This window comes from Colobus angolensis, unplaced genomic scaffold, assembly GCF_000951035.1.
Source record: "Colobus angolensis palliatus isolate OR3802 unplaced genomic scaffold, Cang.pa_1.0 Scaffold75, whole genome shotgun sequence".
NCBI classification, from domain to species: Eukaryota; Metazoa; Chordata; class Mammalia; order Primates; family Cercopithecidae; genus Colobus; species Colobus angolensis.
The window spans coordinates 2,149,360-2,169,614 of NW_012121265.1; the positions used below are offsets into that span (position 1 = coordinate 2,149,360).

At 40.4% G+C, this 20,255-nt stretch overlaps 1 protein-coding gene across 4 annotated transcripts in view; it reads left to right on the plus strand.

Moving 5' to 3' along the window:
- The first annotated feature begins 308 nt into the window (after positions 1 to 308).
- The window catches only part of KIAA1598 (KIAA1598 ortholog), a 121,759-nt gene continuing 101,812 nt past the window's right edge, over positions 309 to 20,255 (plus strand). For 3 of the 4 annotated variants that reach the window (XM_011927812.1, XM_011927816.1, XM_011927815.1), the window contains exon 1: positions 309 to 906. In XM_011927812.1, coding sequence (XP_011783202.1) covers positions 849 to 906 — 58 coding nt within the window. In that variant the 5' untranslated portion in view covers positions 309 to 848. The remainder of the gene's footprint in view (positions 907 to 20,255) is intronic. The other variant, XM_011927814.1, reaches the window with a different exon arrangement.

A 20,255-nucleotide genomic window follows, 5' to 3' on the forward strand; every position in this document is an offset into this window, starting at 1 on the left:
AGCCTCTCTAAAGGGAAGGTCATCCCGCCACCAACCAGATGATCTTTAAGGGCCCTGCAGGTCCCACCATCCACGTGCGGCAGGGTCCACGTTCTGACCACCTGGCAAAACCTGGCAAACCTGACCATCTGACCACCTGCGATGGGCGAAAGCTAGCCAGGACCCTCCTTCACTCACGGCATGGTCATTTAAGTAACTGGGCGGCCTGATTCAGTCCTTGTCTGCTTTTCAAGGTGCAAAATGTACGACCCTGGGCCCGCCCCTGCGGGCAGCTAGGTTTTGCAACCGCGCCCCCAGAGTCCACTGCGGGAGAACTGGGGAAGAAGCCCAGGCGTTCACGGCTCATTGCGTCCCGCTCTGCATCTGTGGTTCGTGGGGAGCGACCCCCGGGCAGCGTCCAAAGTGGAGTTCCCACACACGTTGCGAACCCACGGCCAGTTTTCTCTGAACCCGCGTCCTTGAGTCCGGGGGTGGAGGCGGAGAAAAGGGTGCGGAGCGAGTCAGAGCGACCACACGCAGGGCCGCAGCCCTCACGAGCGCGTCCTGCAGCGCCGGCCGCCACAGGCTGGGATCGCGGCTGCCGCCCCGCCCTCGTCCCTCCACCCCTTGCCCGGGACTGCGGGGCCCGCCCCGCCCCACCTGCAGGTGAAGCAGCCGCAGCCGCTGAGTAGGTGCGTGGGGATGATCTCACTCACGCGCTCCGCGCCAGGAGGAGGAGGAGCGGGAGCAGATCCAACTTCCGGGTAGTGGAGCCGCAAGCCACCGGCATCTTGCTTTTCCTTCCCCCTCCCCCTGTGTGCCCCGCGCCGCTCATTCTTTCGCTTTTATTCCCGGCCCCACCCGCCAAAATGAACAGCTCGGACGAGGAGAAGCAGCTGCAGCTGATCACCAGTCTGAAGGAGCAAGGTAGGCAGCACGCGGGCGCCAGGTGTGGGCAGCCGCGGCCCGTGGGCGGGGACCGCTCCAGGGCGCTGGGGCCAGGGCAGGTGGAAGCCGGGCGGGAGACGTGGCGGCCGCCGTGGTCACCGCAGTAGCTCCGTCACCCGCGAAGAGGCGTCCTCCGTGGCCGGCGCGCCTGGGAAAGCCCTGGACCGAGGATAACGCTGAGTGTCGGGGCGAGTCAGGCCCCGCAGCGTGAGACGCGCTGCCCGCCGGTTGCGTTTCCTGGCGAAGCGGGGCTGGGGGGAGGGACGAGGATTCAGTGCGGACGAGGTTGCACGGTGCCACCTTCCTTGCGGGAGAAGCGGGTGGGGCAGGATATTTTGGCTGCTTTGGGCGGCTCAGCTAGCTTGGCCCCACCCTTACACATTTGTTGGCTCTGGGTGGCCTGTAGCGCTGTTTCACACCCTTCCCAGCTTTTCGTTTGGGTTCGGTCTAGTTCCTCTTTCCTTACCCAGCTGGGATTTTCAGGCAATAAATTTTTTTTTTAATCACTTCTCAATTTTAGCAATTTATTAGTAAGCAAGGTCAGCATCCTGCCAGTGTTGAGCTTCCAGAATTAACAGGGTTGGCGCTGGGCGCAGGAGAGCCAGGCCATGTGCACACATTTCTGTACTGCTTGGTAACTGGGGATTATCTTTTAATAAAGAACTGCTTCAGTCAATTATTGTTTTCATCAGTTACCACACTTCTGAACCAAACCATATCAACAAGCAAATGCTAACCTACCACCTTTAAACAGTTATTATTATTACCCTGACCAAAGGGTGGTCTGCGAATGTGGGTCAAGAAAGGGAGGAACCAAACAGATTTAAAGGAAGTAAAAATGTGTAGGAACATGTACTTTTCTGAATGTCTTACTGACCTGACCATGTAATGGAAGGTCCCTGCTCTGTGGCAAAACCTGGTGTTTAGTTCCAGTTCTTTGACTTCTCTCGGCCCAGCTCACCGGCTTGTGAACTTGGAGGAGTCTCTTCCCTTCCGTGGATCTTCTGGTCGGTCAAGGCTGACCTGACTAAAGGCGAGGGCAAAACTGGAGGACTTCCTGAGGTCCTGTCCAGTACTCTTACCTGTTGTTCCGTAAAATCACAAACACCGTTGGGAAGTGCATCTGGATTCTTCTGAAGCCACACTCTGTCAAACAAATTTCAACATTACAGTTTACTGTATGACCTTGGGGAAAGTATTTAACCTCTGAAGTGGACATAACACATTCTTCTGTGATATCCAGCATCTAGAAAGTGCTGGATAAATGTTAGTCTCTTTGGCCTTCCCAGCACCTTTACCTGGCATCCTAGATTAGCCTGAGGTCATAAAGTCACAAGCATCAGTAAATTTAGTGGGTGGACAGAATGCCTTTATCTGAAATTTCTCAAGTATTTTAGCGAGATACTGGATTCTACTGGTATTTTATATTTAATAACACCTTCCCCCAACCCATAACATTAAAACTTGATTCATATTCTAGATTCGTGGAGCTTTCAGAAATTTTAGGTAATATCTGTCAGTGGATGTCAAATCTTCTTATGGATGGTCAGTTTTCAAATAATGATAAAAGTGAAAAATTTCCCCTTTCATTTCTTATATAATTCAAGGGTAGATTAACAATGTAGATAATCTGCAAATTGTTTATATTTGATTTCGGAACACGTTCTCCATTCCTATGTTGGGTTTGAGACCCGAGAAAAAGGATTTGTGAATTTCTGGCTCTTTCTCCTATTGCATTGTATTGGAAAATAAACAAATCCTTGGCATTGGTGTTGTTAGAGGATGTATTTCCTTGATTAAGTGCATATCAAAGGTAATAGAACAGTTAGATATTCAAAGTTGTATTTCTTAAAAGGTACACTTTTGGGGAAAGTGAGTCTAGTTACAAAGGTGTTGGGATTTCTTCAGCTCACGGTGTGATTTTTATACATTTCAAAACCAGGTCGTTGCTTGTCATTGGATCACAGACTGGAAACAATTTACTTACTCCAAAAGTACTCAGTTACTGTTTGACCTATAGAACTAACTGGGCAACTAGGGATTTGGAAGGACAGACAACTGGGTCTTTGGGCATTTAACAGTACATACTATGATCAGTTTTGTAAGTTGATGGTTACATAGTTTATTTTTGAAAATAGTAATTTTAACTACCTGTTACTACGTTTTTACTCACAATGTTAATATTTTGAGTGATAATTCCACTACCCCTATTTAATGTGAGCAAAAAGAACCATTATTTATCAAATATTTTATTTTCCCTTAATAATGCTGAGTAAACATATTCATTCCTTTAACAAATACTTATCAGGTACCACCATATGTGAGGTCCATGTGCTGGGCACTAGGAGTGTAAATAATGAACTAGACAGTCCTTGTCACCAAATTAATTGTCTAGAAGAGAAGACAGTTACTATTCAAGTTATATGAATAAATGTACAATTACTTTTTTTTTTCTTGGATAGATTCTTAGAAGAAATGGGATTGTTGGATTAGAGGGCATGGGACATATACTTTTGCTAGACATTGCAAAAGTGCCCCCTAAAATGATTATACCACTTCAAATATCCTTCAGCAGCACCCAGTTCCCCACACGTTGGTCAACTCTGGCTAATAGCAATCTTTATTAATTTGATAGCCTGACAAGTTTTTGAATTCTTGCCAGTCTAATGGGCAGAATGTTACCTTTTAAGATTTGCATCGCTCTGGTTATTAGTGATGTTTGAAGTATTTTTACATCATATGGGTCCTTCCTTAGTGAGTTTTTTTTAAACTGATACATGAGACTTGTACATATTTAGAGAAGACATGGGGTATTTTGTTACATGCTTAGAATGCATAATGATCAAGTCAGGGTATTTGGGGTATCAATTACCTCCAGTATTTATCATTTCTATGAGTTGGGAACATTTCAAGTCCTCTCTTCTAACTCTTTTGAAATATACAATACATTGTTGTTAACTGTAGTCACCCTACTTTGCTATCAAATGTTAAAACTTACTCCTTGTATCTAACTATGTTTGTACCCATTAAACAATCTCTCTTAATTTCCCCCTGTGTTAGTAAGTTTTAAGTCTAAAATTTGAACCAGTTCCCCAGGAGAGTGTTCAGAAAGGAGATTCCTGTCTACTCTAAACCACAAAGCTGACAGCAGCCTTCCCTAATGTGAAGCCTTTAGTGGTGTGGTGAATAAGGTTGCTTTTGACAAAAGTTGTGAAATGTAATGACGGAGTCTGTCATAATATGAACAATCTCTAATTTATACTTACCATTCCCTAGGCTCTATGTCTTATAAATCACACCCACTTCTGAATTACTTCAAAACATTTTATGTTCCCTCCTAGTGAATGGTATAATTAGCTATATTATGTCTTTCTAGAAAGTTATATTATGTCCCTTTAAAAAAAATTAGCCAGTGTGTGATTGCTTATGTTCAAGCAGATGTTGAGGTAATGAGGTAATTCTCCTTTTGTCTTTTTTGGGGCTTTATTTTATTGGACTGATTGACATCTTTAATGCACGGAGAAATGGCAACTTTGGATACTATTTCCGAGGCATATTTCCTAGCTACTAAAGTGGATATTTCCCTTACAAAACATCATACAATTTGCTCCCCCTCCGGAATTCAGTGGGAAAATGATAGACTTAGTTCAGCATTTGTTTAAGGTGCATGATTTTCTGTGTAATTCATTCAGCCCACATGCATTGAATATTCATAGCCAGGCACTGTGCTAGGCATCGGAGAGATAGAGCTGAATAAGACCTTGCCCCTGCTGGTGAGGAGTTTCTGGTCTAGAGATGGTGCTAGGCATGTAAATTGCAAGAAGAGTGTCTGATTGGCCTAGTTTGGCCAATCTCATGTATTCAAATACTTTGACCACGGGAGGGCAGGATACTTTAATTGGCAGCCCCTGCAAAGATTGGAGGAGTAGTCCAAAACAGAATGGGGTGCCACTACCACGAGGATGCTGCCTGGGCAGACACGGACAACACATGTCCGCTAAAGTATTAAGTATAGTAATGCCATGCCATTCCCAACTTGATGAAATTTTGAAGAGAGATGGCTATTTAATAATAAGGACATATTCACATAAGAGGAAAACAACCACCACCACCCCAGTAATGGACAGTTCTTGGGCTAACAGTATTTAAAATGGATTTCCTATGGTGAGGGAATTGGTTTTAAAGCAATTTTAAACCTCCTTTCACTTTTAGAGTTAGTATTGTTTTCCCCAAGATTATTAAGATGATACTTAAGGTTCACATGGAAATCTAGTCAAGCTTATTCTTACAGCAAGTTAGTAATTAAAAGATGCATTTGGTATTTCCTTGGCTTCTAGGCCAGGAAATAACTGGAGCATTATTTTGACAAAACAGTCAGAAACTATTGCCTACCACAATGACCATGTCAGTCTGGGAAAACGGAAGCATTGACAATCTTGGGTGCATATGAGATCAGCCAGTAGAAAACTGTTTGAAATGAAATGTTGCCTTGTTTTCAAGTGCAAACTTGGTTTTACATCAGTATTTTTCAAAGTGTCGTACAAGGGCCAGCTGCATCTGAATCACCAGGTACTTATCAACAATGCATTTTCCTCCTAAAGTTAGGGAGTGGTTGCTGAAGAACAGCAGTTTGGCAACCACCCATGAGATGGACATGCAGCATGGGCTAAGGAACTGTGTCTTCTAGTCAGAATTTCACTATTACCTTAATTTTATTTATGTATTTATGTATTTATGCATTTATTTATTTATTTATTTGAGACAGAGTCTCACTTTGTCACCCAGGCTGGAGTACAATGGCGTGGTCTTGGCTCACTGCAACCTCTGCCTCCCAGATTCAAGCAATTCTACCACCTCAACTTCCCAAATAGCTGGGACTACAGGCATGTGCCACCACACCCGGCTAGTTTTTGTATTTTTAGTAGAGACGGGGTTTCACTATGTTGGTCAGGCTGGTCTTGAACTCCTGACCTCGTGATCCACCCGCCTCAGCCTCCCAAAGTGCTGGGATTACAGGCATGAGCCACTGCGCCCAGCTGTGAACCTTTTTTAAAATAAAGGCAAAAATAAACACATACTCATAGAAAAGAAGTGTGTAAAGTGAAAAGTACAATTACCTATTCTCTCTGACCCATTGTTTCTCAATCTTTATTTCATTATCACTCTCCTAAGGAAACTTTTTAGGCATTTTATGCACTGTGACTCTTTGAAGGACCATAAGCCATTGTAATATCCGAGATCTTTTCTCTTGTCTCCTTGAGGATGAAATCACTACACTGACAATGCATGCTATGACCCCATTCCCATTTCTCAAAGTTAACTACTGTTAGCCTTTTATTTTCTTTCCTTCCAGAAATTGTGTTTGTATGTGCATATATATTTATCATGTAATATGTAATTTTTTATATTAGTACATGTAGCGTTAAATCATTAAAAATTGATTGAATAATGTTCCAATGTACAGATGTACCACAGTGCACTTAATATCCACTGGATGGACATTTCTATCTTTCTTTCTTTGTTTTTGCTATTACAAATAATGCTTCTGGGCTGGTTGTGTTGGCTCACGCCTATAATCCCAGCACTCTGGGAGGCCGAGGTAGGAGGATACCTTGAGCCCAGGAATTTGAGACCAGCCTGGGCAACATAGTGAGATCCCGTCTCTCTAAAAAGAAAATGCTCTTAGTAATGGATTCATGTTGGAGACATCAGTATGAACTCATGTTTAGCTTAATACAGGTATGGATGGTTACACATAGAAATATATGTATATATTATATATTATAAAATATAATATATATATTTTGGTTAGTATATACATATATTTTCTTGCTCTGTCAGCTGAGAGAGCCTAGATGCACCAGCATCAATGAGCACATGTAGAGCCCAGAACTTGGCTTCTAATGCCATTCTCGAATAAAAGGAACAGGGCTCCTAGGAGAAATGGCTAATTTTAGGAAAGGGGCAGGAAGTATACAAGATGAGCCTAGAGCATCTTGTAGTGCTGGAAACTAAGGAAGTCCACCAACTGATAAGCTGACATTGATGGAGATACAGTAGTCCCCACTTCTCCACGGAGGAAGCTATGTTACAACACCTGCAGTAGCTGCCTGAAATCATGGATAATAACAAACCCTATATATACAAAGTTTTTTCCTATGCATACATACCTGTGATAAAGTTTAATTTATAAATTAGGCCCAACAAGAGATTAACAATAATAACTCATAATAAGATACAACAGTTAATAACAATATTCCATAATAAGAGTTATGTGAATATGGTCTCTCTCTCTCTCTCAAAATATCTCATTTTACTGTAATCATCTGTTTTCATACCATGTTGGCCATGGGTAACTGAAACTCTGGAGAGTGAAACGTTAGGTAAGAGGGAAGCTACTGTCTGTCAGAGACACAAGAGCCAATGGAAAGAACTTCCAATGTCCAAAGACGGAACTCTGAACAACAGAATATTGGATTATAATTCAAAGTATGAATATTCGTGAGTTGATACTGATATAAATAAATGATTAAAGACAAATCTCCCATGCAGAGCAATTCCAAATAATTTATGTAGATGTTCCCCCTCAAAGTGGTGTATCATAACTCCCTGATTCTTTTTTTTTTTTTTTTTGAGACGGAGTTTCGCTCTGTCGCCGAGGCTGGAGTGCAGTGGCGCAATCTCGGCTCACTGCAAGCTCCGCCTCCCGGGTTTGTGCCATTCTCCTGACTCAGCCTCCCGAGTAGCTGGGACTACAGGCCCCCGCCACCATGCCCAGCTAACTTTTTGTATTTTTAGTAGACATGGGGTTTCACTGTGTTAGCCAGGATGGTCTCGATCTCCTGATCTCGTGATCCGCCTGCCTCGGCCTCCCAAAGTGCTTGGATTATAGGTGTGAGCCACCGCACCCAGCCTAACTCCCTGATTCTTAAGTGTGGACAGCACATAGTGAATTCCTTCCAAAGACTACAATATGGAAAAGGGGGAACAAGTAACTTTACAGTGGAGAAACCTGACAAACACTACGTCAGCTAGATGATCAAGGCCATCATGAACAATGCTAAGTCATGTTGATAGCATGATAGTGTGATGTGATGAATTGGCATTTTACCTCTGTGGTCTTCCCCTAAAAACCCATAAACCCACTCGACTCATGAGGAAACTATCAGCAAATCCCTATTGAGAGACGTTCTGCTAAATAACCTGATCAGCACTTCTGCAAACTGTTAAGGCCATAAAAATGAGCAAAGTCTGAGAAACTGTCATAGTCAAGAGATGCCTTAAGGATTGAAGGGGAGAAAAAATTTTTCCCTCAATTCCTTGTAAGTTCATAATTGGGACAGATACCTGTAACAAAAGACATATGAACAAGCAAGTTTATTAAGGCATGCAGTGCACGTCACAAGGGAGAAAAGCAGTGGCTCATCATACTGTCTTCAACAAAGAACAATACATTTAGAAAAGTGTTAGGACAAAGGGAAGCAGTTCCGGCTTCCAAAGGCAGGAGAATGTGGGAAGGTGAGTTTGTGGGGAAACTCCTGGGGTAAAGTCTACTCGCAGATTTCTCTGCCACCGTCTCTGAAGTGATATGGGTTGTAAAGGAGAATGTGTATCTTGTTTTTACGTGGGAAATGGGGAGAAGATAGACCTTTTGTCTTTGTTAATTCTGTGTCCTGCTCTTAGGCAGACAGAGGGAAGGCAGAGAGTTCTCCTGCATCCTAGTTATCTTTAGCTCAAAGATCTTTCATATTTTGGGGAGACAGGCTGGTTTCCTTCAGTTCCTTCCTTTGAAACTTTACTTTCAGAAAGTCTCACATATTATGTGCTAGGCTGGTAGTTTTAGAGAGAGATGGTTGTGAGGTAAGTGATTGGCAAAGGGGAAGAAAACCAGAAGAAAAGAACAGATTTAAGTATATTTGTCTCATATCTTACTGAGTCAGTCTCTTAGTCCTGAAACTAGGTTAGTTTAGGTAAACAGTCATGTTTTATTTCAAGAGGTGGTGTTATGGGTGATCTCTTTAATGTTAGGTTTCTATATGGTGTAAGCATACAAAAACTTAATAAGAGACATTTCTATGGAAAAAAAGAAAAAGCAAGGTTAATGTTTAGAGCGGTCTATAAATTAGTTTCTGAGTCTGGAGAGCAGCCATTTGAGAGGATTTATATATTTTAGGCTCAAAGTGTCTTCAGCTGGAGTGGGGCAGGCAGTTGCAATCTGACAGATTTTCCTTGTTTGTAGATTAAATATCATAAAGGTTGTCTATACAAAAGCTGTTGTGGTAATTTCGCTGATGTTTGTGTCAAGTTCTCCAGCTTTAGCTTGCATAGCTTCAGAAAAAGCCCAATTTTAATTTCAGTGATTCCAGGTCAAAAGGATGGGAGAAAAATTGGAAATGTTAGTTTGGAGACTCACAGCCAGACACTAGAAAAAAACTGAAAGAATTCAGGATCCATTCCAGATTGCAGGTAAATAATAAAATCTCAAAAAACAATGAACAGGGCTAGAATCTAGTAATGGGTGAGCTATAGTTTTTTCTGAGAACAGTTTTCCTCTCTTACACTAATTTCTACCAAAGAGAATCAGTAAGACCAGTTTATTTGTAAAATAAGTTTTTGTCTATTATACTTGGCCTGATTATTTGCACAAGTGCAGCAAGAATCATGATTGACTACGTAAGCCCTTTTAAAATCTGTTTTGCTGGAACTCTTCATAAGGAATCTCAGATTAGGCTTAAAAAAGTGCCTCCTTAGGCTAAGAAGCCAAGCTCAGGACTCAACATCAGATTGTGCCTATAGTACTCTTGGATAGATATCTCTCTTCCCTAGATTCCTGATGTTCCTGGGCCTGTCAGGAAGGTGACATTCTTCACCCACCTATAAGGCAACCGTTTGAACCATGTATTCAAGGTACGAGGCCAGTTTTTTTAAGGTGCCTTTGTTGGCTCCATTAAACTGAGGTTCCTCTAGGGAACTCAGTTCCCAAAAACTGTTTGGTCATATTAGAAAATATGACATTCCCATCAAACTTTGGCAATATAACCAGTGTTTTCAATTGTGTCCTATTAAAAGAAGAATGGATTCTTATTGAACTTATGCAAATGCCTATATTATCCTAAAAATAAGAATACTCATGAATAGTTTCCAAATTTTGGAGGGATCAGCTAAGGAAGAAAAGTAAATGTTTCCATTCTATTTGCAAAAGTATACTTTACCAAATAGTTGTAAGCTATAGATAGCTCAAAAGAAGAAAATGTTTTCCTAAATCTGGAAAATAAAAGAATCAGTAGTGTTTCTAACAAAAAAGTCATAAAAATCACAGTCCCTCATCATTTTAGTCCCATGTAATTAATTCTTAATTCTGCTTGATGTTAGCAATATTAGGAGTTCAGTGTCTCCTTTGGAGTTCTGGAATTCATACACAGTCCACTGGTATTTCCTTAAAGTTATCAGAGATCTGTATGTCTCAGAGTTCTTTTTGTTCTTCCCATATACCTCCTTGAAGACCCAATGCTTTAGGATTATAATTGCTTGCAAAAAGTTTTTAGAAAGAGCATCAAGATAAAGTAGTTATAATAAATGTGGACAACAAGACTTAAAAAGGCCATGGTTAAAGATCTGATGGGAGTTCATTATGATAATAATGCAGTTGACAAGGAAATTTGGTTGTTTGTCAGATACAGCAACTCCAGATAGCAATCCAGATAGCATATTAGATTTCTGGGAATCTCATAGTTTTGAAACACATCAATAACATATTCATACAAATAATAACTCAAAGGTTAGCATTACATGTTATTTGACAACGTTTCTCATATAATCTAGCATGCAGAATAAACCTAATGGGTTTAATATGTCGCTTTCAGACTTCTAGGGAGCCCTCTGGAAATCCTAAAGTTAGTTTAAGGTAAAAAAGACATCATTTACAATTTGACTTTGGGAAGTTTGTAAATAAGATTCAGAACAATCAAAATAGGATCACAGGTCACTGTGAAATAATAGTCATTCTGATTGTGTAATAATATTCCTTTAATCAGAGTGATAAAGGCTTCGAAAGAAAATAGGAAGGTATATAGTTGTAGAAAAACCTTAACTCTTTAATTCAATTTTCTAAAGTAATCAAAGACCCAATAAAGACAATGTGAAGTACAGGGAATCATCTTGATGAAACACAGAATCTCCCCTTCCTCTTCCCCTTCCCTCTTTCCCTTCCCTCTTTCCCCTTCCCTCTTTCCCTTCCTCTTCCCCTTCCTCTTCCCCTTCCCTCTTTCCCCTTCTCTCTTTCCCTTCCCTCTTTCCCCTTCTCTCTCTGTCTCTACAGTTCACTAAAAAGGTGAACAAAAATCTCCTATTTTCTCTCATCAATACTATAGGAAAATCTTGTTTTTAAAAAAGACCAAATTTTAGTTTTGTATCAGTGTACTTTAGATATCAAGGCTCTATTTTAAATCTCATAATAAATTAATTCAACTTTTATTAGTTTAACCACACAAGACTTTCTCTCGCTCTCTGTTATCTTCCCAACTTTCTGTATCCAATTTGTTTTCTGTATATCATTTCTTCATTCATTTTTCAACCTTTAAATAACATCTACTTAGACAAAATCACTCCTTTCCTCAACAAAAACAGATCCTCATATCTTGTTATAACTTTCTCACCAAAAAATACATCTTATTTTACTTGTAAACTTTGCATACAGAATTGTTCCTCTTATTTCTAGTAGTCTTGATTACATATATTAGAGTTTTAATCCTTAGCAATTTTGAACCAGCATTCCATAGACTAATACCACTTTATAACATTTTAGAAATATGTTTCCTCAAAGTACAATTTTTAAAGCTTGCTAACAGACTCAGATATCTTTAGTTTCTTTGCAATGAGAAGCCAAAAGTAGATAAACTTAAATTTATATTTGGCAATTAATGTTTAAACATTTTATCTTACTTGAAAGTGATCTATGTACTCAATGAATATTCATCATTTAATTTAATTTCACAAAACTCTAAGGATGTGGTAACCAAAGAGATTGTGAAACCTTTGTAAGTAAACATATTATAAAATATATTATTTTAAAAGTACCTGTATAAACTCTTACCCTGCTATATCTGATTTGTTTAATTCACTCATTTTAATAATTATCCTTGGAAAATTTTATGAGACAGTCAAAGCTAGGCATCATCTCAGGTTATTTTTCTCTTATCCATTTTATAGCACGTATAAGTTAGGTAGTTACTACCCAAGCAAGAACTCTAAAGTTAATTATATGTAATTATATGTGGTATTTTTTTCTTGTAACTTAGAAGACATAGTTTTCACTAAACTAACACTGTTAAACTAGTCTTATTTGCCCAAGTCATGTGAACCTGAAGAGTATTTGGGTTAGTTTCTAAATCTTAGGAGCTTTAAGTAAATTGAATTTATGACTGCTCATTTATCTTTAAGCCAATGTGAAATTTCTTCAAAGCATTTTTAAAATTTTTTAATTTAATTTAATTTAATTTAATTTTTTTGAGATGGAGTCTCGCTCTGTCGCCCAGGCTGGAGTGCAGTGGCGTGATCTTGGCTCACCGCAAGCTCCACCTTCTGGACTCCCACCATTCTCCTGCCTCGGTCTCCCGAGTAGCTGGGACTACAGCGCCCGCCACCACGCACGGCTAATTTTTGTATTTTTTTTTTAGTAGAGATGAGGTTTCACCATGTTAGCCAGGATAGTCTCGATCTCCTGACCTCATGATCCGCCCGCCTCAGCCTCCCAAAGTGCTGGGATTACTAACAGGTGTGAGGCACCGTGCCTGGCCGAAAGCATTTTATAACCATGTAAAAACAACCTACGACATATATGAAAACATGTATACAGGCCGGCACACGGCGGCTCATCCCTGTAATCCCAGCACTTTGGGAGGCCAGGGCGGTCAGATCATGAGGTCAGGAGATGGAGACCATCCTGGCTAACACGGTGAAACCCCGTCTCTACTAAAAATACAAAAAATTAGCTGGGCGTGGTGTCATGCACCTGAAGTCCCAGCTACTCTGGAGGCTGAGGCAGGACAATCACTTCAACCGAGGAGGCAGAGGTTGCAGTGAGCCAAGATCACACCACTGCACTCTATTCCTGGGCAATAGTGCGAGACTCCATCTGAAAAAAAAAAAAAGAAAAAAGAAAGAAAAAAGAAAGTAAAAGGAAAGAAAACATGTACACGTGAAAAATACAAAAAAGATATTACAGCTTTCATTTAAAAAATGTTCAGCCATAAGATCGTATAATAATGTGAAACTCACTAATTTATAAATGACAGTTGGATCCAATAGAACAAAGAGGCCTCAAAAATGCATTGTAATCTGAATAACACTTTCAATTAAGCCAACTTCTGACCACAGAGATCTATAAAACAGAGTTCGGGGGGCTTATTTGCCTAACTAGAGGCCTAGGGTAATTAGTATTTCAGCTTTTCCTTCTTTTTCTTAAGTGCAGGACAGTACTGATTTCAATGTCCTGATGTTGTACAGCATTTGCTAGCATCCTGAGATGAATAGGTGAGATTTGGTGTTAGTCAGAGTAAGTGGGCTTTGAATTGCTTTTAGAGGCACATCTTATATTTGTAAACAATTTGCAAGACATGGAGGGTTGTTTTTAATTCCTCAGAGAGTTTGGGTTGCAGTCTGCATATCAATGGACTGACTTGTTTATCTAATTGCATTGTCTTTAACTTGTGTTATCAGGGAGATTTCCAATTGAGATAGAAATAAAAAGACTTCTGTTTCAACCTTAGTGCTATTTGCCTTTGGAATTTGCTTTTTTGTTTTCTTTTGTTTTTTGTTTTTTGAGACAGCATCTCACTCTGTCACCCAGGCTGGAGTGCAGTGGCATGATCATGACTCACTGCAGCCTCAACCTCTTGAGCTCCAACCATCCTCCCACCTCAGCCTCCCGAGGAGCTGGAACTACAGGTGTGTGCCACTATGCCTGGCTAGTATTGGTATTTTTTGTACAGACAGGGTTTCACCATGCTGCTCAGGCCGGTCTTGAACTCCTGATTTCAAGCAGTCAGCCTGTCTTGGCCTCCCAAAGTGCTGGGATTACAGACGTGAGCCATAGTGCTCGGCCTGCAGTGTTTTAATAAATCATTTTTTCCCCCGAATGTGTAGTTCCATTTTAGCTTAGGAGAGAAAGAAACAGGCGAATTTCTATAGTTTAGAAGTTTGGATATTTGTCCCCCAAAATCTCATGCTGAAATCTGATTCCCTAATGTTGGAGGTGAGACCTTAATGGGAGGTGTTTGGGTCATGGGGCTGGATCCCTCATGAATGGCCTGGTGCTTTTGTCCTCCTAGTAATGCCTACTTTTTAGTACCTTGTAGCAATGAGTAATGAAGCTAGAAGAGTTGTCTACTAGCCTCCCTGAGAGTTCCCCTGAGAGCTCTTTGTTTAAAAGTGTGTAACACCTTTCCCTTCTCTCCTGCTTTCCTCTCTCACCATATGATTGTTCCACACGCCTGGTTCCTTTCACCTTCTGCCAGGGGTGGAAGCAGCCGGAAGCCATCAACGGAAACAGATGCTGATGCCATGTTCCTTGTACAGCCTGCAGAACCATGGGCCAAATAAACTTCTTTACAAATGACCCAGCTTCAGGTATTCATTTGTAGCAACACAGATAGACTAAGAAACAAATGTAAACTAAAATTCTATACCAAAGTTATATATTACAAGTGACTCAAGACCAAAACTACAACCATGCATGAGACTAAAACCAAGAAGCCCTTTAAGGCTTTAACCAACGTCTTAAAAGCGGGAGTGTAGAAGATGCAGCCCTTCCAAGAGCCACACCGCTCCCAAAAGACAGGTAGAAGGAAGAAAGGCCCAATAACCTGTGTGCCACGAAGAGATGGAAGACAAAAAGAGACAGTAGTCGCTAAGACAAACAGAAAAACAGAAGCTGCCCATGGGGTGTGTTTGGGGGTTTGCTAACAGTAAGCCTCTTTGTGGCTTAAAACCATAGATGCAAGAATTACATTCCAAAGAGGGTAGGATGAAAAAGATGCAGTTCCCCTCAAGATCCAGTTTCATCCAACCACAGCCTAAGAAAGCAAAGACCCTCATTGTTAACAAGGCAGTGAATGTTAAGACAATTAAGAGAATGTTCCTTGAGAGCTGGAATGGCTGGACAAACATGTTTTAGACTCCTAGCCAGCTGGATAGCTGCTGCTGATACAAATCTGACAATTCGTGCCCCCTGGGACCAGTGGAGACCAGAGAGAAAAACCTTGCTTGTTGCAAAAGCCAAGCTCTCAAAACATACAGCAAGATGGAAGGAGAATCTTCTTATGATTTTCCTTTTTATGACAAACCACACCAAAAAAAAAAAAAAAAAAAACAGACAAGGAAAACAAAGGCCTTTTCTGGGTGGCTAAGATCAGTCATCAATATGTACCCAAACCAAATCTACAGGAGTCACAAATTCAAAGTACGATTTTTTTTCTTTTTTAAATTTCAAATGTTTTTTTCCTGCCCATCTGAATTTGGAAAGGAAGGAACAAGGACAGATTTTTACTTTCCCCTCTTGATCAGGCACTACAGGTAGAGACTTGGGAGAGCTGCCTTTGGAAGAATATTCTTTTCCTACCAGCTTCTGCCTGTTTTGTTCTCCCAGGATTGTGTCTGCAGGTCCCAGAGCGAGTGAAGTGGCTCAGAATATCCGCCAACTATGCCAAAATGAAGGGGAGAAAAAATTATTATTTTCCTCAATCCTCATAGGTTGGTAATTGGGACAGACTCCTGTAAAAAAAGACAAATTAACAAGAGACAGCAAGTTTATTAACATGTACAATGCATATCCCGAGGCCAAAAAGTAACTCCAAGTAGTGGCTTAAAACTCTGGTTTTTATTATCACCTTCAACAAAGAACAATTCCTTTTAGAGAAGTGATAGGGCAAAGGAAAGCAGTCCCAGGCTTCCAAGGGTGGGAAAATGTATGGGGAAGGTACAGGTATGGGGAAGGTACAGGTATGGGGAAGGTAAAGGTATGGGGAAGGTAAAGGTATGGCGAAGCTAATGGGGCAAAGTCTGCTCGCAGATTCCTCTGGTACCATCTCTGAGCTGATATGGTTGTAAAGGAGAATTTACATCCTGTTTTTAGGCAGGAACAAGGGGGAGGATAGAAAGACCTTTTGTTTTTGTAATTCTCTGTTCTGCTTTTAGGCAAACAGAGGAAAGGTAGAGAGCTCCCCTGTATCCTAATTATCTTCAGTTCTCCCCAGTCCTTCATATTTTAAGGAGACATACTGTTTTTTTTTTTACAGTATATATAATAGCTAAATGTAATGTGGTATCCCAGATGGGATCCTAAAACAGAAAAGGTCATCAAGTAAAAGCTAAGAAAGTCTGAATGAAATAAGGACTTTAGTTCATAGCAGTGTATCAATATTGGTCCGTTAATTTTAGCAAATGCACTGTACTGATGTAAGATATTGCTCTCTCTTTGCGGTTTTACTGTAAATCTGAAACTCATAAAAGTGAAGTTTACTAAATATAATAATTCTGCTTACATTCTTATACACATGTATCTTTAAGTGCAGCTGTAGGAAACATTAATTTTAAAAATACTTTTTTAAAAAAATCGATATAATAATTATATGGATTTTTGGGGTACAGGAAAAATTCTTGAAAATGGAATTGTGGGATCCAAAAAGTATATGTATTTTAAACTTTGTTGTGCTTTCAATTTTATTCTGTAAGACTGTTACACAGCTAAGCTTTGCCTCAAGATGTAGAAGGAAGACGCTTTTGTTGGTTGCATACTGTGCCTGCTTATCATTTTAAACACTAAAACATGAATTCTGGGCTAGGCATGATGGTTCATGCCTGTAATCCCATGCGTATAATCCCAGTGCTTTGGAAGGCTGAGGTAGGTGTATTGCTTGAGGCCACGAGTACAACCAGCCTTGGCAACGTAACAAGAACCCCTCCCTACAAAAAATAAAAATAAAAGGCCAGCTGGGCATGGTGGTATGCATCTGTAACTGGAGAGACTGAGGCAGAAGGATTGCTTGAGCCTAGGAGTTTGGGGTTACATTGAGCTATAATCATGTCACTCCACTCCAGCCTGGGTAACAGAGTGACACCCTGTCTCAAAAATAATAATAAAATAAATAAATAATATATAAGTAAAATAAAATAAAATATAAAATAAAAAATAAAATAAAAAATAATAAAATAAAATAAGTAAAATAAGCCCACCCATGAATTCTGAAATTTTTCTATGGTACCATGAAGCGTACTGCTATATCAAGACCCTTTAGACTTGATTCAATTTCAGATCCTCTGTGGCGCAAATTTACATGTGATTGTGTCTGTGTGTGTGTTATTAGCTTTTTAAATAAATAAGACTTTTTTTTTAGAAGTTTAGGTTTACAGAAAATTGAGCCAAAAGTACAGAGAATATTCACATACCTCTTCACCTTTTCCTACTCTCATTTCTACTGTTATTAACATCTTGCTTTAATTAATGTATATTTGTTAGAATTGTTGAGCCAGAACTGATACATTATTATTAACTAAAATCCATAATTTACATTAAGGTTCACTTTTTGTCTTGTACATTCTATGGGTTTGGACAAGTATATAGCACATGTATTCACCATTACAGTACAGAACCACTGCTCTAAAGATGTCATGTGTTCTACCTGTTCAACCCTTCCTTTTTAACTACAAACCCTTGGCACCCACAGATTTTTTTTTTTTTTTTTTTTTTTGAGACAGAGTCTCTCTGTCACCAGGCTGGAGTGCAGTGGCACGATCTTGGCTCACTGCAACTCCGCCTCCTGGGTTCAAGTGATTCTCCTGCCTCAGCCTCCCTAGTAGCTGGGACTACAAGCACATGCCACCTCTCCCGGCTAATTTTTATTTTTTTAGTAGAGATGGGGTTTTACCATGTTGGCCAGGATGGTCTCGATCTCCTGACCTCGTGATCCGCCCGCTTTGGCCTCCCAAAGTGTGGGATTACAGGTGTGAGCCACTGCGTCTAACCTCCCACTGATCTTTTGTCTCCATAGTTTTGCCTTTTGCAGAATGTCATATAATTGGAATCATATGATATGTATGTAGCCTTTTTAGACTGACCCTTTTCACGTAGCAATATACAGTTAAGTTTTTTTCCTTGTCTTTTTTTGTGGCTTCATAGTTTACTTACCACGTCTTAACACCGACTACTTCTTAACACCGGATACTGTTCCGTTGTCTGGATGTACCACAGTTTGTTTATCCGTTCACCTATTGAAGAACATCTTGTTTGTTCCCAAGTTTTGGCAATTAGGAATCAAGTTATACAAACATTAATGTGGTGGTAACATATGGAAGGAAGGGAAGTGTTCTGTAGTTCTGTGATTAGATCATAGTTTTATGATTAGCTCTTAGTGACCCCGTGTCCCTAGGATGTGACCTTTACAAGTTCTCAGTTTTGTTTTATTTACCTCTTCGATGAGACAAGAAGGCTAGTGGGGGCTGGCGTTGGGTGTTTGCCTTCCACCAAGTCTGTTAGACTCTGGTAAGATAGTTTCTCTTGAGAACAGACATTGTTTAGAGGAAAAGAATGCTTTGGGCATATTTCATAGCGGCTACCTTATTTTCCTTTTTAAAAAAATAGGCCAGGCGCAGTGGCTCACACCTGTAATCCCAGCACTTTAGGAGGCCAAGGCGGGTGGATCACGAGGTCAGGAATTCAAGACCAGCCTGACAAACATGGTCTTTAGATGGAGAAACCCCATCTAAAAATACAGAATTACCTGGGCGTGGTGGTGCATGCCTGTAATCCCAGTTACTCAGGAGGCTGAGGCAGGAGAATTGCTTGAACCTGGAAGGCAGAAGTTGCAATGAGCCGAGATTGCACCACACCACTGCACTCCAGCCTGGGTGACAAAGCAAGACTCTGTCTCAGAAAAAAAAAAAAAAAAAAAAATTAGATACTGGGTTTCGCTATGTTGCCCAGGCCGGCCTCAAACTCCTGAGCTCAAATGATTCTCCTGCCTTGGCCTCCCAAAGTGCTGGATTACAGGTGTGAGCCACTGCACTCTGTCAATAGTGGCTACTTTTCTGTGCCACCTGCCAGAGTAGTAGGGAAAATTTTCACTTTGAGCATCTAGTAGTGATCCTGGAGGTGAAACTCACAAAAGTTTAGGAACCCCCTCTAAGGCTAGGTCCCCCTGGAAATTTTAACACTCAAACTTGTCCACACTGAGTCTCCAGCTATTCTTTAATTACAGTTTAGGGTTTCCAGTACCAGTTACCGGGTACCGGTTCCCAAGGAGGTTTCTGCTTCCGGGCTGCTTCTCTAATAAATTATAATCCTTTCTATCTGCCTTATGTGTCTCTTCGGTTTTGGGGATGGTGGTTTGTCCTGTGACTTCAATTATCTGATAGATCTTAGGAAGAGTTGTTGATTTTCAATTTGTTCTTACTTTTTGTTGTGAGGACGGAATGAGGATTTACAAGCTCCTTACAAAACAGACCAGAAATCAGATTTATATGTGTATTTTAAAGATACTCAGTTTTCTTCCTTTCTTCTTGGTTAATTTGAAGTCATTAATGTAGTTTGCTGAGAGTACTTCTTAAGTATCATTAATTTATTAACACTGAGCTGTGTGTTTTACCATGTAATGAATAAATTTCTGGTTTGCCGTAACTTCTTTTCAGGATATGAAATCTGTCACCTTTGTTTTTTGATCAGATTTTCTATCAGTGTTTTCCATGGCTTTTCGAATGCTTTAATTAACAAGTAAGATACAAATGCCTTCTCTTTCTACTCTGGCTATAAGAGGACGACCCATTGGGATGTGTACAGAAGGGAATAATGTCGTAATTGAACACTATCTTTTGTGACTCATGTCCTCATTCCCCATTAGTAAGAGGTATCTCAAAGCTCCCTGAGTATCAAAGATGCAGACTGAATGGATGAGAATCTACATTAGAAGCTCTCATGAGGTCGTGTTTTCTGGTTACATTTGATGGCTATTTAAACCTTCATTTTTATTAAGTATCTTGATACAATATATGATGTAAGAGACTCTTACCATGGGGAGGAGAGTATGTGCTCTTTCATGATTTGCTCACGTGAAGACCTAGATCCATTCTTCCTTCTTCCTTTATTTAACACGTTTGTCACATAATCTATATGTCAGACAGGATCCTAGATATCGGAATCTGGAGAGATAAAGATGTAGTTGTTAACCAAGAGGATTATTTCTGATCCAGTGCTTTAGTGCATTGCACACAGTAATGCTCAGTAATGTCTTTTTGGATGAATGGCTCTGGGAGTCAGTAGATTGGTGCTTCCACTACCA